General features: G+C 48.0%; 1 protein-coding gene across 1 annotated transcript in view; it reads right to left on the bottom strand.

Moving 5' to 3' along the window:
- MINDY4 (MINDY lysine 48 deubiquitinase 4) overlaps positions 1-16,406 on the bottom strand; it is a 102,729-nt gene that overhangs the window by 50,272 nt on the left and 36,051 nt on the right. The window contains exons 6-7 of the mRNA XM_080818148.1: positions 6,776-6,834; positions 1,578-1,684 (exon numbers count right to left, since the gene is read on the bottom strand). Of these exons, the coding sequence (XP_080674274.1) occupies positions 1,578-1,684; positions 6,776-6,834 (166 nt within the window). The remainder of the gene's footprint in view (positions 1-1,577; positions 1,685-6,775; positions 6,835-16,406) is intronic.

The raw sequence follows: 16,406 nt of genomic DNA, 5'->3' as shown, positions 1-16,406 counted from the left end.
CCCCTGACCAGCCCGGGAAGGCAGAGCCTCCCCCTGGATGCCCCCTCATTATGCCAGCTCCCTCCTCTCTCTCACCATAACTTTACATCCAAGGTCTCAGAAGGCCAACACATGGGCTCTGCTGCCACATCTCCAGGTCAGATCTTTCCTACAGATTCAGATTACTTCCTTTCAGAATCAGTTCTTTTTTATTTTTCATTTAGTACAAGAAAGTCTTGGTGATGGATGCATTTGTCTACATGTCATCAAACGTGGGTTGGCGGCACACAGGAGAGAAGGCTGGATGAAATCATCTGTCAGGGCTTTGTTTCCCTTCTTACATCAACAACAATCCATGTATTTGAACTGAGTTTTGCAAGAGCCTAGAAACCATAGGGACTGGAGTTTTCTGGCCAAAGCCTGTGTCTGTTCTCTTAATCATAGAACAGTGGGGTCATAGAACATAGGCACAGTGGGGTCATAGAACATAGGCACAGTGGGGTCACCAGGTCACAGAGTGGCAAGCCTAGAAGCCTGGGTGCTATGGAGGCTGTGTGCCCTGGGCCCTCTTTTCTCTGGATGGGCCTCAATTTTTTCAGCTGCTTTTGGAGATGCTGCTGCTGCTGGGTGGTCTAAATTTAGGGGTCTCAAAGGGCCCTTCCCAAAACAGGCGTGTTCATTGCAAAGAATCACAGCCCTGTGGATACAGAGAGCCTGAGCACTTATTCCCAGGCTTGAGGCCATGTAAAAGTGTCTGACCCCCCTCCAGCCCCCCTACCTTCCATGGTTTGAAAAGAAGGAAAAACTGAGAAGGGAGGAAGGGGAAGGCATAAAACTTCTAGAAAAATCTTTGACTTTTTTAATCTGTGTGCTGAGTAAATATTTATAGGTGGGAAGAAAAGAGGGTCAACAGTGTCCCCGAGCGTTTTAGCTTTTCTTCCTGCATCCTGGCTCAAGAGCCAGTGGAAGACAGCGGGAGTGGCATTCCATCCCCCAGGAACTGCTGGCCAAGGGGAGGGGTGAGGCCATCTGGCAGCTGATATGGTAAAGAATCCAGGGCATCCCTGCAGAGGTGGTTGACAAGGCCAGGAACCTGCTCCCTAAGTCCTATGACCTCAAGTCCCTCCAGGAGGCCACTGGTGTGAACCCAACAGTGCTGAGGAATCATTAACACCCACCTGTCCTCCCTCACTGTAGTCCAGCCTGAGCCCAGCCTTGGAGATGAGTGCTAAAGAGCCGGTCTAATGAGGACGGCTCTCTGCTGCCGTCACAGTTCTGGAGGCACCACTGCATGTGTATGGAAGCAGCTCTGGGCCCAAAGAAGAACAAGACCCTGCAATGTCTGAATGGGAGGAGACTGTACCCTCACCCCTTCCAAGAGAAGACCAGGAGGCCCCTGGCTCTCAGTTCAGGCTCTTCTCTATCACACCCGAATTTCCACTTTAACCAGGACCAAGATGCAAGATGGATGGGGCCAGAGGGATGGAAGCCATCTCACCTGTGCCAATTCACACCAAGACAGCATCAATTCACACCGCCCCAACTCACACCAATTCAAATCAACATGTATCAGTGCACACTTTTAAGGGGACGCCTACCTTGGCCACTGAGAGGTCGATTGGCTTTGACACTATTTGCAGCTTGAGCATCGATGGGACTGGAGACAGGATGACTTCTTCCTTTATCAATTCATCCTCCACATCCTCTGAAAGAACACCAGGGCATGTGAGCCCCTTGTTATGACCCACGGAGAACAGAATAAGAAATCATTTGGGGCGCCTGGGCAGCTCAGTCGGCTAAGTGTCTGACTCCTGGTTTCAGCTCAGGTCATGATTTTGAGGTCATGGGCTCAAGCCCCACATCAGGCCCCACACTCAGCAGGAGTCTGCTTGTCTCCGCCTCTGCCCTGCCCCCCCAGCTCTCTAAATAAATAAATGAATAAAATCTTAAAAGAAAAAAAAAAGAATCATTTAACACCAAGGACTTGGATGCATTTGAATGAAAGGAGGGCTTCCCTATCTTCCACCTGCCTCTCCCCTTTGGGGCTCCCAGGTTTTCACCAGAGGGAAAAAAGGCAGAGCGAGGGCACTTGCTCCTGGTCACAGCCTGGTGCTGGTCCACAGCACAAGGATGCCGGTGGGCGTGGTCTGGCTACTGGTCCACTAGAAAGTTCTGCCTGTGGACATGCAGTGAAACAAGAGCCTAGGGCTGAAGCCATGGAATCAGGCCCAGGAGAGGCTCAGTCAGACACCTTTCTTACAAAACGTGGGCATTCCGCACAAACCTATGCCCCAGGCAAACATGAAGAGGTTGGGATTAGGAAAGAAAATGCCACCATTCCTGATAAAACAATAGTAACAGATTATCACTGTCGTGGCTTTCATTTACCAACCACTCGTGTTTTAGCATCTAAGTCCCGTAACAGCCCCATTTACAGATGAGAACTGAGCTTCGAGAAGTAAAAGGACCGGCCTGATATCCCGCAGACGGAAAAGTGGCAGAGACAGGATAAAACCCAGGCCAACGCCTAATCATTCTGCCATCCTGACAGCCAGACCTCCCTGGACCTCCAGCCAGAAGGGACACTGAGTCAAATGCCACATAGAGTCTTTCTACAGCTGGAGCAACGGAGGCCCGGAGAGGATCGCAGCATGGTGTTGGCAGCCCCAGCCTGTGCCTTCCCAGCTGGCTGAGCCTCCCTCCCCGCACTGTACCCACAGCCGCAGCATTTATCAGAACACTCAGGAAGGACCCAAGTGAAAACAATCCGAGGTAATTACTCTGGCAAAGCTGAGCAGACCAGTCTCCAGAGAGCCTGTTGAATCTGTTTTTTCCTCATTTTCCCAAGATTAAACGATTATTTAAAAAGTACGCTATACTGCATAGAAATCAACATTACCTCCCATAATTCTGTATATCTGGGACATGTTATTATCCCTGCCCCACACCTTCTGGAGATGCTATCCAAAAGCCAATATCCCCAGGACACATTCCTTATATCCTATTCTACAGTCTCCTTTTTTCCCCTGGGGGAGGACCAGGCACAGGATGAGGCCAACTCCCAGAGTCCCAGTCCACTGAAAAGAAAACCATTCCACCTTTAGGCTGAAAAAAATTTAAAAGTAAGTCTGGAATTGAAATGAGAATCTGAATTTAAATGAGAAATCTTAGTGAGGACCTCTGAAAAAGTCACCCTGTGACTTTTATAAAAAGTCCTTATAAAAGTACCCTGAAGAAACAACCCGATAGACGTTCCCTCAGCAACGTGCATGGGTCTTAAACACATGGTGCTGGGCAGAGAAAACAAGAATGCAAACGAGATAACAGAAGGCGATACGGTTGACAACCATGGCAAATACATACACACAAAACCCACGACACATTTTGCAAGAACACACACAAGCAAACATATCGACTAAATGCTCAGGAATGGTGGCTTGAGGAGAGAAAGGTCGGGGGAGTGTGAGGGTGGGGCTAAAGGGAAATGAAAGAGAGGCAAGAGGAGGGAGGTGGAGAAGGGAAGGGAGCAAGAAGGGAGGTAAGAGAAGGAGGCCAATGGCAGGCTTTGCAAAGATCAATACTGAGAATGCTCCCTGGAGGAACAGAGATGTGTGATTAATTCAACCCCGGGGGCAGCTGAGGCCCAGAACAGAAGGGAAGAGTAACCTAAGTGACTCTACCAGGCCCTGAGGGCTCCCTGCAATGCCCCAGTCCAGACTGTTTCCTGAAGGAACCCAAGGGGCAGTATTTAAGCCTATTTGGAGGCTTCTGTTTAGTCTGAGCTTGTCGGGGAGGGAACCGGGGCCAAAACGTGCTCTGCTCGGGGCTCCACGAAGTCAATCTAAGCATGAAAGCTGGGGGCCCAGGGGAAGCAGACCGGGTGGAGCCCCCCAAGAGGAAACAGCCATCCTTGACTGCTGCCAGGAGGAAGTTGGCCCCTGTGCAGGGATCTGGTTCAGGACCACATAGCAGGCCTTGGGCCCAGATGTGGTGGGACCGCCATGTGAAGGAAAAACAAAGCACTCCAGAATGACATGTTGGCCAAGCAGACAAAACCATCTGCAAATGCCGGTGGTTTGAGGATGCTATTTTTAAGGCCCTGGTATAAGTGTCTGGTTGAAAAAAAGCAAGGGAGTTTGTCTCCCATACCATTTTATTCACCCTTTGGAGGAAAACATACAGTAATACATAATAGAGGTCCGTACACATCCTTCCCACTCACTGCAGATATCTTCCCTGGAAGTGCCCCCAACACCCCAGACTCAGGAATCTCAGCAGAGCTCCCCTCCACACTTCAGCTCCAATAACATATTCTCAGCATCTCCCCAGCCCTCCTCCAGGGACCCAGGCTGAGACCTCTGCCCTGTCTCACACACCACGGGGATCCAGCCTCCACATCACTCTACCCCTAGGATATCTCACACCTTGCCCACCCTCACTCCCACCACTATTCCAGGAACATGTCATTCTTTTTCTGTCTGTTCACTGAGCACTTCATTGGGCATCCATGATGGGCCCAGGGTTGTGTGGGACAGTTGGAGAGTAGAGGTCCAAAGATGTGTAAAACACCACCCTTGCCTTCAAGGAACTCACTGCCTAGAGGGAGACACAGAGCCCCAAGCAAATAATGTAACACGAGTACTAAAACAGAGATTGTGTGGGGGCTTTAAGAGCAGAGGAGAAGAGGCAAATAGTTCTACCTTAGAGGGTCAGAGACGCTTTCCATCAGAACTAACTGTTGGAGCAGGGTCTTGAGACACCCAGAGGATTTTGCCAGACAGAACAGGGAACCAATCACATCTCTTCTAGATTATTCCAAGAGCCGCCTTACTGGTCTTCCAACATCCAGGCCCTTACCTCTACAATCTGTCCTCCACACATACCTAGAGGGAGCCCTAAACCCACAGAACTGCACACATTACTCACCAGCACAGAATCTTCAAAGGCTCTTTACTGGCTAATGATTTACAGTCAAACTCTTTAGCACAGCACTCAAGGTCATCCTGGCCCTGCCACACCCTCGTTCCCAGCCTCGGCTCCCCCTAACCCCACACCTTACCCTATGGGCTAGTCGCCTCAAGCAAATCACTCTTTCTCACACTCCATGCCTTGCCCCCACAAGGCTTGTTGCCCATCTCTACCTGGCAAGACCTCCTCAACCTTCAGAGCCCAGTCTAAATACCTCCTCACTATGGAAACTTCTGGAACCCACCATAGAACTCGGCTTATACGTCTCTTGAAGCAGTGACGCACTGAGAACCATCCTCTAAATTTATGTGTTGTATCAGCAGACACCTCTCTTCCTCTGTCCCACCCAGCCCAGCCCTTCAAAAAAGCAAGGCCTCTTTTAATTCACCCTGATATACTTTCAACAGCCTCATTTATGCCCTGGCAAGTAATTGCTAATGGAAGTGTGCTGAGCTGAACCAAAGGAAAATGAGTTGGGGTAGGGAAGAAAATGCTGGTCCTCTAAACAAATTTTATTCCCTGTCTCTGCCTTACCCCAAAGCTTCTCCTTCCCTTTCTCTTGATGACTGGTTTCTGTGATCTTCTACCTTTTATTTCCTTCCCCTTTTCTAAATCATTAGCTGAGTCACTATCCAAGAGCAGCTGCCTCCCTCTGGAAAACACACACTTCAAACAACTGGGTTCTGAGAGAATTGCTAAAAGCCTTCCTTCCAACAGAAGCCCTCTGGGTTCTGAAGGCCAGGAAGTGCTTCGTTTTCTGTCCAGACAGGAGTGGTGCTCACTGGAAAATCTCGAAGTGCAGTGCTTTACAGAAAGGCTTCAGAGGCCGGCGCGTGCTGGCTCTGGACCTCTGTGTCACCGTGTGTGGGACTCTGTCCCTTCCTGTGCCGGCTGGGCCATCCCAACCGGCCACCATTCCAGCTCTATGGAACTGTTCCCTCTGAAGTGAGCTGAGAAGAACAAACCAAACCCTGCCTCATTCAGAGGCCCCAGCCTTTCAACTCCATCAAAGCAAACCGTCCGGCAGCACGTCTCACATGAGTAACTTCTAAAGATCACGTGGCCTTTTTTCCTTCCATTTAAAAGGGGTGCTTGAAAGGAGAGGAAAAGTGTGTGAACGGCCTGGCAGGTAGATTGCTGGCTTCCGGAAGAAGAGCAAATGTCAACGGCACTCAGGCCTCATCCTTTCAAGTCTGGCCGCTGGGTCACCGTCATCTGTTCTATGACTGCTTTGCCAAGCCCCGCAAACACAGCCGTCTTCGGGGCCGAGAGAGTCACAGAGAGGGGAGACAAAAGACGGCTTCAAAACTGAGGAGTTCCAGACGGACGTGTTCTCTGTCTTGATGAGGGAGAGCGGTGACATGGATGTACACATGTGTGAAACTGCATGGAGCTGAGCATTTACAGTGTACACTTACACACTTCGTGCTATCTTGTGCCTCCATGATACACTGATTGGGTTTTTTTAAAGGATGATCTACCCCAGGCAGAACTGTCTTCTGGAGACCTTTGTAGGTTCGGAATAGCCCTAAAAGAGTCTCCAAATGCACAAGAGGCTCCTCTGCACTCCCCCAACCCCCACTCCCAACCAGTGTGGGTCCAGAAATGCCCAGACTTCTTATAAGATTTCTCGAAGACAGAAAGACGGAAGGCAGAAGAAGAGAGCAACCACAAAGAGAGAAGCCTTCTCTACTCCCTGGGCCAGCCTCTCCTTCCTAAGGTCAGGTGGGAGGAAAGGAGCCTCCAGACCCCCACCACCTTCCAGACGGAGCAAACAGAGCCCTGAGGACCCTGCCAGACAGAACAGAGAGACAGCGGCGACACCTACCAAGTTGGAGGACACTCAGTTCACCATCAGCCTTGTTGGACGCTGGCAACTGATTTTTCCTAGAACAAAAGAAAACGTCAATGTACCAGAGGAAAACGACACCGAGATACAAGCAGCAGAGAAGATTATGCGGGGAGCACTGGATGGGGGTTCAGGGGATGGTCTCTCCAGCCCCACCCTGCCATTCAGGCCTGCCTCACACAGTCACTCTCCCTCTCTGCACACAGTCACTCTCTCTCTCTGCGTCATGGGTGCCTTCACCGGATAGGACCAAATGGCCAAATTGCAAGGTGCCTTGCAATTCTGTGTTCTCACAGACACACACACAGATGCACACCAGCCAATGCAGGTGGATAAACCCTGTAGTCTGATGCTTGCCAAGAACCAAATGCAAGTGTATCTTGCTGATGTCACTGTGATACAGCTAGAAAACACACATGCACACATGCATGCACGCAGGCACATGCATGTGCAAATCAAGTGCTTGTCATCACCATGCAGATTTTTTTTTCAGCACGTCTCTGTTTTCTTTTTCATTTGTTTTTCTTGTCCCAGCATTCTTATAAAGCCATCAGCAGCCATGTCTAAGAAACCTCTAAAATGCACCAAAAACCTGTCCTGGGAGTCTGATTTGTAAGTTCAGGTATGTACATGTGGAGCTTTCCCAACACGGCCCACCTGTATTTCAGCTCTCTTTAGATATTTTTTTCCCCTCCAGCATGCATCAATCTGGAAAATCTTTTTTTTTTTTTTAAAGAATGCATTAAGAATAACAATATTACATCACTCTCTGAAAACCCATTTACTATGTTAAAAAATGACAGCCCTTTTGAACATGGCATTGAAATATATTTTCCTCCAACATCATTGCAGGGTAAGATATGATTGAAGTAACAATCGTAATCTTGCCGTGCTACGTTCTATTGAATTGGCTTCCTCCTGAAGATGTATGAAGGGGTGTGAGTGGAGGACCACGGAGGACGCGCGGTACCAGATCTGGGCCCACATACTGCTTCGGACTCCAAGTTTCTTGCTCTGGCCCAGGGTGCTGGAACACAGAGTGCCTTCCCCCACCCTCCCAGGCAGCCCTAATCCCCCCCTCACCCAGGTCAAGCCCATGTTCTTCAACTCAAAACCACAAATTCCTACGTCTCTACGCTACCAGGGTTAGACAAGCGTTCTCTTGGGATCTGGTAAAAGAACAAGCTGGAAAGTGGATCTAAGGCCTGGGGGGTGGGGGGCATGAGAAGGAGGTGAAGGAGGAGGACCCAGTACAGATGCTGGGTCACAGCCACGGCAATGAGAAGCTATACCTTCACCAGAAGTTTCTGTCCCTGTACCCCTCCCACCACCACTGGCTCTGCCTCTAAAAGCTGAGGACCTGAGTCCCACCTCTGTCTGTCCCTTCTGTCACTGTTCCATCTGGAGACTAAGGCCAGATGCCGCCCCGTTTCTGAACAGTGAGGACTGAAGCACGGTGCTAACGGCCTCTAACATCTGCTTTGAAACACCCACGCAGGGAACAGCAGGAGCAAAGACATCTCTGGAACATCCCAAAGGAAAGAGCATCTCCCTCGCACCCGTCTCCGCTCTCTGCCTCTTGGTCTCTCACCCAGATCACTGGAATAGCCTCCTCGATGGTTTCCCGACCCCCAGTGTGATGCTCCACCCTATGCCGGCCCCCCACATCTTCACAGGGGTGTCAAAGGCATCTTTCTAAAAAACAAAACTGACTGCACCACAACCTGGCTGAAGTTCTTCAAGGGTTCGCCACCATCACCACCCCCAACAATAATATTTATAAAAACGACAGCAGTAATAACGGCAAATACTCGCTGACTCCTTTGGCTGCTCCAGGCACTGTGCTGAGTGCCTTGTAGGCAACAAAAGCCATCTGCTTCTTGGGGCAGCCTTAGGAAGGAGCTGTTGCGCTGAGCCTCACAGAGATCCTGGATTTCTCCCAGGACATAGTAAGTGAGTGGCGGGACAGGAATCTGAAGCCAGGCAATGACCCCAGAGACAGAGGCGGCAACCACCATATATATGGCTTCCTTGAAAAATAAAATCCAGGATGGGGCACCTGGCTGGCTTAGTCAGTGCGGCATGTAACTCTTGATCTCAGGGTTGTGAGTTCAAGCCCCATGTTGGGTGTAGAGATTACTTAAAAATAAAAAATAAATAAGCAAAATAAAAGAAAATCCAGGCCCATTAGGGTGCCCTATGGGCCTCCCCTGAGCTGACCACCTACTGCCCCACCCCCCACTCTCTCTGCACCCTCACGCTGCACACACATCCCCTGCATGCTGAGCTCCCCAACCTCAGCCTCTATACCTTTTCCTAAGTCCTTCAACTGGGGTAGAATGTCCTTCAGCAAACTCGCACTCATCCTCTACAGCCCTAGTGGTATGCCACTTCCTTCTCACCTTCACACATGCATTCATTCATTTCCTCCCCCACTCATCCAGCGAACATGTGGCCGTAATCTGGCAGGCCCACCTCCCTGCCCAAGGGAGACCCAGGCACGTGAAATGAACCGACATAAATTGCAATTTGACGTGGTACAGTCGGCTGAATGATGGCCTCCAAAGATATCCTGTGAATGGTACCGTATATGGCAGAAAGGACTCTGTAGATGGGACCAAGGAAAGGATCTTAGGATGAAAGTGGGTATCCTGGATTACCCAAGGGGGAGCAATGTAACTGCAAGTTCTTAAGAAGGGAAGCCCAGGGAGACTGGACACGGAAGAGGAGAGGTGTGTGGTGCCGGGAGTAGAGGTTGGAGGGATGCACTCTGATGGTGGAGGAAGGACCACAAGTCAAGGAGTGGGGTGGCCACGAGAAGCTCAGATTCTCCCCTGGGGCCCCCAGAAAGAATGAACCCTGCCGACACCTTGACTTTAGTCCAGTGGAACTGACTTCAGACCCTGATCGTCCAGAACAGTGAGAGAATACATTCATGTTGTTTTGAGCCACTAAGTTTGTGGGAATTCGTGACATCAGCCGTGGGATTCTACATACAGTGAGAGAAATCACAAGGAGGGACGAAGGATCCCAGAATTCTCTTGGTCACCTCTGTACCCTGCGTGCCCAGCACCCGGCCTGTGCTCCATAAATAGATGCTGAGTACCAGAGTGACCCTTACAGAAGCTAGGTGACTCACACAAGGTCCCACAACTTAGAAGGGCCAGAGCCAGAACTCAAACCCAGGCTGCTGGCTCCAATGGCTCTATCACATTCCTTCTTCTATTTTATGCTTCCTTCCCCTGCCCAGAACCCTCCATGATTCCCTGTGGCCCATGGGACAAAATCCAAACCTCCCAGTGGTCCTCTTGGCTCCTGAGGGCAAAGCCTCAGGGCACGTGGGTGGCCGAGAGCCACAGCAAGAGGGTGGAGATGATGTTCCTGCCACATAGGGTACAGCGGGGCCTGTCCCGGGTCATGGGACTTCCACCCAGAGCACCATCCATCAGCTGCAGAAGCCCAGCTCAGATGCTTTGTGCCCGTTTCCCATAGATCTCATCACCAGAGGAGACTTCAATTATGCTCACACTTAGGGAATGTGCTTATTGTTCCTTTCATGTGTCCCTTTGTGGCATGAGCATTACAAAGTTTAAAAGGTCAGTTTAAAAGCATGTTCTTGCCTTTGAGTGAAAACTATTATGGAAAACAATGACAACAAGATAAATTAAGGATTCAAAACACTTTTGATGGTGCAGATAACACAGAGACATGTGTCATAGTGGACATTCAGTAAATCCACGGGAGCTGGGCCGTAGACACCCAGTTTGCCTGCCATGTCTGAGGTCACCAGTTCCCACCCATACTCTCTTTTGTGGTCCCAAGGGAGAAGCCAGGGCCAGGGCACTGTGGGCATCTGGGGCTCCATGGGGTCAGGACCCAATCCCGGATAACCGAATCTTGGCTGGGTGGGGGGGGAGCTATTCAGAGACCTAAGTTCTTGTCCCTTTTCTCCCAACCCCTGCATGCCCTTGGGCAAGTCAGCCCCCGTCTGTGGGCCCCAGGTGCCTCATCTGTACCTCGGGGGAAGCCTGGGCACACTCATCGCTGTGGGACACGACCAGGCACAGTGCCTGGGCCACACTAGTTTTGAAGATGCTTTCCTGCTTATATAGCCCCACACTCCAAATGTTTCACTAGCTCTTAACACAAAAAGACAAGGAGATGCTCCTTCCTCGATGTTTGGCACTAGATACTTGACTGAATTAGTTGCAGAGTATAAAAGAAAGTCGTCCCACAGGAATAAAGATATTGAACACTTACTATATATTCTATTTGATGGCAACTCAGAACCCAATGTGAATGGAGTCCAAACTGACCCCACTCGTGTGGCACAAGAATCCAGACTAAGACACAAAATTTTCCTAAGACAGGGAGAGCCCAGCACACCTAACTAAAGCAATGTGAAATTATCCGGAGCGGCACTTCGACAAAGCAAGTCGCACAAGATTCCCCAGGAGAGAGAGAGAGAGAGAGGGTTTTTTTTTTTTTTTTTAAGATTTTATTTATTTGACAGAGAGAGATCACAAGTAGGCAGAGAGGCAGGCAGAGAGAGAGGAGGAAGCAGGCTTCCCGCCGAGCAGAGAGCCCGATGTGGGGCTCGATCCCAGGACCCTGGGATCATGACCTGAGCCGAAGGCAGAGGCTTTAACCCACTGAGCCACCCAGGCGCCCCGAGAGAGAGATTTTATTAAGTGTCACTGAAAATATGCTCAAAACAAAGAGCTAGTAAGTATATGAGAAAATCATGCACCACAAGTGAAAGCCAGGTGACACAACCAAAAGGACTCCCAGGAACTTGAGATAATAGAACAACAATCTAAGAGAGGCTGTAATTAAAGTAGGGAAACTTTTTTAATAGGAATGGACATCATTAGAAAAGAAACAGATGTTATAAAAAAAAAAAAAAGAATGGGCAGTTTTGAAAAGTACATACAGTCATAGAAATTAAAAAAAAAACTCATGGACATAGAAGGATGGTGATTCTAACATATGAAACATATGTTAAACCCCATGAGCCTGCTGCTGGGGGTGGGGGGGGGTGGACAGGGATGGGTCATGGAAAGTTCTTCTATGTAGAACACCATCAATTGAATCATAAATGTAAAAGGAATGAAAAAACGATAAAAATTAGATAATCACCATTTTATAAACTCCTAATACAGGAAAAGATTATTAATAGATGTTAAAACCGGCAGCTGAGACATTCTTGAGGAACAGAATATTCATATAGTCTAAAAGTTACCAATTTCTCATTAATGGCAAAAGGCGAAGTTCCCTTTATAACGATGGACAGAGGGTACCTGGGTGGCTCAGTCGACCAAGCGTCTGCCTTCGGCTCCGGTCATGATCCCCGGGGCCTAGGATCGAGCCCCGCCTCGGGCTCCCTGCTCAGTGGGGCATCTGCTTGTCCCTCTCCCTCTGCCCTTCCCCCTGATCTCTTTCTCTCTCTCTCAAATAAATAAATAAAATCTTTTAAAAATGTGTGTGTGTTACAAATATACATACTATATGTGGGGAGGGGAGAAGAGAAGCAAGAATGAAAATACAAGTGTGACAAAATCCTAGAACTGCTGAGTGTAGGTAAAGATGGCACGGGCGTTCATTTTTCTGTTCTTCCAACTTTTCTATAGGTTAGCTCTGCTTTAACATTGTGGGGGAAGGGGGGGAGACTTGGGGTAAGCTGTAACAGGAGATGGGATACAATGAAGAGCTAATAAATTACTAGGAGCTATCGGATGACATGACCTGGAATGCAACTCAACGCCAAGTGAGAAAATATGGGAAAGAGCAAAGAAGAGATGTGGAGGGGACATCTTTCACTCCAATGCCTATCGAAAAGGAATTCCAGAAGGAAAAATAAAGAGGGTGTGAGAAAGGAGATTATAGAAAAGATAATGGCTAACAACTCAGCAGACATGAACCCTCACAGAAACATAAGGAGCTTCAAACAGCACACGTGGAAATCAATGCACACCTAGACATGTCATCTTGAAATGACACATTAATGAGAGAGCATTAATGACAAGGAGAAAAATCTTAGCAGAAAGGCAGAGTATCTATAAATGAAAATTACTTTAACAAAAGACATCTTTAATATTCAAACTAGTGAAAGGTAAGGTCAAAATGAAGACATTCTCAGACAAAGACTGAAAAAGATCACCATGACAGACCTTCACTGAAGAAACCACTCACGGACTTACTTTAGCAAGAAGGAAAGTGAACCCAGGAGAAAAGAGCAGGACTGAGGCAATGACGAGAAAAGAAATCTGTAAACATGTAGATAAACCTAAATGAGAGCTGATGATAGAAAAAATAACAATAGCAACTAATTAGGGGGTAGTTCAAAACACAGGGATAATACTAGATGGTGATTATACACAGGAAATGTGGGAACGGGAAATGAGCAGCTGAAGCTTTCTAAAATCCTTGTATTTTTTGAGGGGGCAGAGAGATTGATTAAACTGAAACTTTAAGTCAATTATGATCAAAAAAAAATTTAAGAGTAACTGCTAAAATAGTCAAAGCATCAACTATAATGTCCAAATCAGAAAGCCCTAGAAGAAAAAATAAACACGCACTCAATTCACAAGAAAGTGCCGCTGTGGAAAACAGTTTGGCAGTTCCTCAAAAATGTGGACTACCAAATCACCACACCACCCTGCAGTTCCGCTCCTGGGTATGTACCCCAAAGAAGTGAAAACAGGGACACAAGTTCATAGCAGCACTCTTCCTGAAAGACAAAAGGTGAAAACAACTCACGTGTCCACCAGCGAATGAGAGGATACACAAAACGCGGTATATTCGTGCAATGGGATATTATTCCACCATAAAATGGAATGAAGCGTTGACACATGCTACGATGTGATGAACCACAAAGCCATGACATGGAGGGAAAGAAGCCAGAGACAAAGGTCACGTACGGTATGATTCCTTTTATGTGAAACATCGCAGATTGTGGGTTTCTGGGGATGAGGGGATGGGAGGAATGGGGAGAAACTGCTTGGTAGGAAGAGATTTTACTCTGAAGAGAAGGAAATGCTTTGGAAGTACACAGTGGTGGTTATGCAACCCTGTGAATATGTTTAAATGACACTGAATCACTCACTTGAAAATGGTTAATTAAAAAAAAAAAGAAAGGAAAAGAAGAGGCAAGAGGAAATAAAGAAAAAGCATATTGCAAAACGAAAATACAGAATACAGGGGCGCCTGGATGGCTTAGTCATTAAGCGTCTGCCTTCGGCTCAGGTCATGATCCCAGGGTCCTGGGATGGAGCCCCATGTCGGGCTCCCTGCTCAGCCGGAAGCCTGCTTCTCCCTCTCCCACTCCCCTTGCTTGTGTTCCTTCTCTCATGGTCTCTCTCTCTATCAAATAAATAAAATCTTAAAAAAAAAAAAAAGTACAGAATACAGACGAATTCTAGTGCATCAGTAATTATAATAAAAGCAAACAAATTCAACTTGCCAGTTAAAAGACAAGAAACCCAAACTGATTTCTCTTAATTCGCAGTATGAAGTTTCAGAAGGCATGTGACACAAAAGATGAACTGTAGCACATGGGAGAAAAGAGATTTCTTGTGGCCTAACCACTTAAAAGTCAATGTAGTTAATATGTATCATCAGATTAAAAATAGACTTTGGAATAGAAAGCATAATCAGTGGTAAACCTACTTGTCACAGAACAACAAAAGGCACGATGCAACAGGGGAATTTGGCCATATCGAACCTCTATAAAATGGGGTTCCTAACAGTCCTACCTCAAAAGCTTGTGGTGAGCATTACACAGGTCAGTCCAACAAGTGCTAAGAATAGTGCCCGAACAGAATTGCTCCACGTTCGCTGACGTAAGGATGACGGTGGTTACGAGACTTAGTGGCACCTTGATCCAAACAGCTGAACTTATCAATACAAGTCCAAAAATACGAAATAAAATAACAAACAAATGAAACATGATTGAAGACAATCATGGCCGAGCAGTGGTGCAAGAATATTTTAACACTAGAGACTCTGATAATGGAATTCATACCAGCAGAGGGGAAGATAATCTCAATAGATGCAGCAAAAACATTTGATAAAAAATACTCAGGTGCACTTTAAAAATGAAAACTTTAGCAAGTTCAAGCGACAAGAAGGGTTTTGCTTTACATGATATATACATACTTCAACCCGACAGAACATGCCAGCGCTGAAGGGAGCATCCCGGTCGGGGGCAGGAGCCCAGGAGGCAGTCCTAGCCCACGAGACTCGGACTCTTCTGGAAACACACTAGAGGCAGTGCTCCAAGACAAGTGAAACTGACGAGCGGGGGCCAGGTTTCCCGGTGCAGGTTCAGCACTCTTGCTACTTCCTGGCCTCTAACAGAACCTCCTTTTGGAATGAACAACAGGGCTGGATGGCAACAAAGCAGAGAGTTGCTCCATTGTCAGGGAGCAACTGAGAGGAACTGGACAGACAAGCCACAGGGCTAGCTCACGCCGAAGAAGACTGGCATTGCTTTGAGTTGTAACTGCCCTGAGTCTCAGCTTCTCTTTCACCAGAATTGTCTTTGGAGGGTCAGAACATGGAGTGATTCAAGGCTTCAGTCCTTCCCCCCACCGCAGGCACTTCCTGGACACGCGGGGGTGGGGAGTGGGTAGCAAGTCCTTAGGAGGCGTCCTCGCAAGAGCAGCTGTGTCCCGTTCTTTTCCTCAAGGTGACATCCCATAGCCCCGTGCTTAAAGGCTCTCCTTAAGGACTGAACTTCAGGAGGAGTAAGCCTTGATGAGGCAGATCCCTAAGGGCAAGCTGATTTAAAAAGAACCTTTCTAAAAAATCTTAGTTCTCCACGGAAGAAAAGATTCTTTTCATTTTCCTGCTGTTTCTCTTCAGCTTCCTACAGTGGCTCAGCAAGCGCCCCCAGATAAAGGTACAGAAAGGGAATGGTGGTGACTTAGGCTGGGCAGAGGCTTGGCAGTCACCAGGCTTGGGAGTCACCTCGGTTTGACAGATGAGGAAACTGAGTCTGGGGAGAGGAAGGGGCACCTCGGGTGTCCTCACCTCCCAGCTGCTTGGCCCTGTGCGATCCATGTCCCAACCCCAGGGAAGCACTCTATATCCCTGGGTAGCCCAATCACAGGCATTTTTAAAGTGAAGCCTAGAGAACACAAGGCCTCGTTAAAGGTCGGTCTGTTGGGAAGTCATCTAGTGCACTATCACAACATTTAACTGAATCTCCGTTTCATACCCGGCAGCTGCCAGTGCTCGAACGGTTGACCTTCAACATATAATAGCAATCCTTTTTTTTTTTTTTCTTTTTCCTCTTTCTTTTCTTTTTTCTTAAGGATGTGGAAAACTTGACTAGAATTGCCTGGTCTGACATTTCCTGTGAGAAAGCATTCTGCTTGGAATACTGTGAAAGCAATCTGCCTTAACAATTCAATCCAAATAAATTATCTTCCTGAACCCAGTGAAAACACCTAATTGGGAACTGGGCTGCACACCCAAGTCTCTCTCATCCGGGTCCATGATGACGAAGGTTGGACCAAGATAGGGATCGCCCGGTGAGGAAAGATTTGGGGGAAGGGAAGGGGGCATTGATGGCCCTGTATCCTCCTGGAAAAGCCATCGGCTCAGC

This window comes from Martes martes, assembly GCF_963455335.1.
Source record: "Martes martes genome assembly, chromosome: 11".
Classification (NCBI taxonomy): Eukaryota; Metazoa; Chordata; class Mammalia; order Carnivora; family Mustelidae; genus Martes; species Martes martes.
Note: the sequence above shows the minus strand (reverse complement) of the source record. Positions and strands in the feature narration are given on the sequence as shown.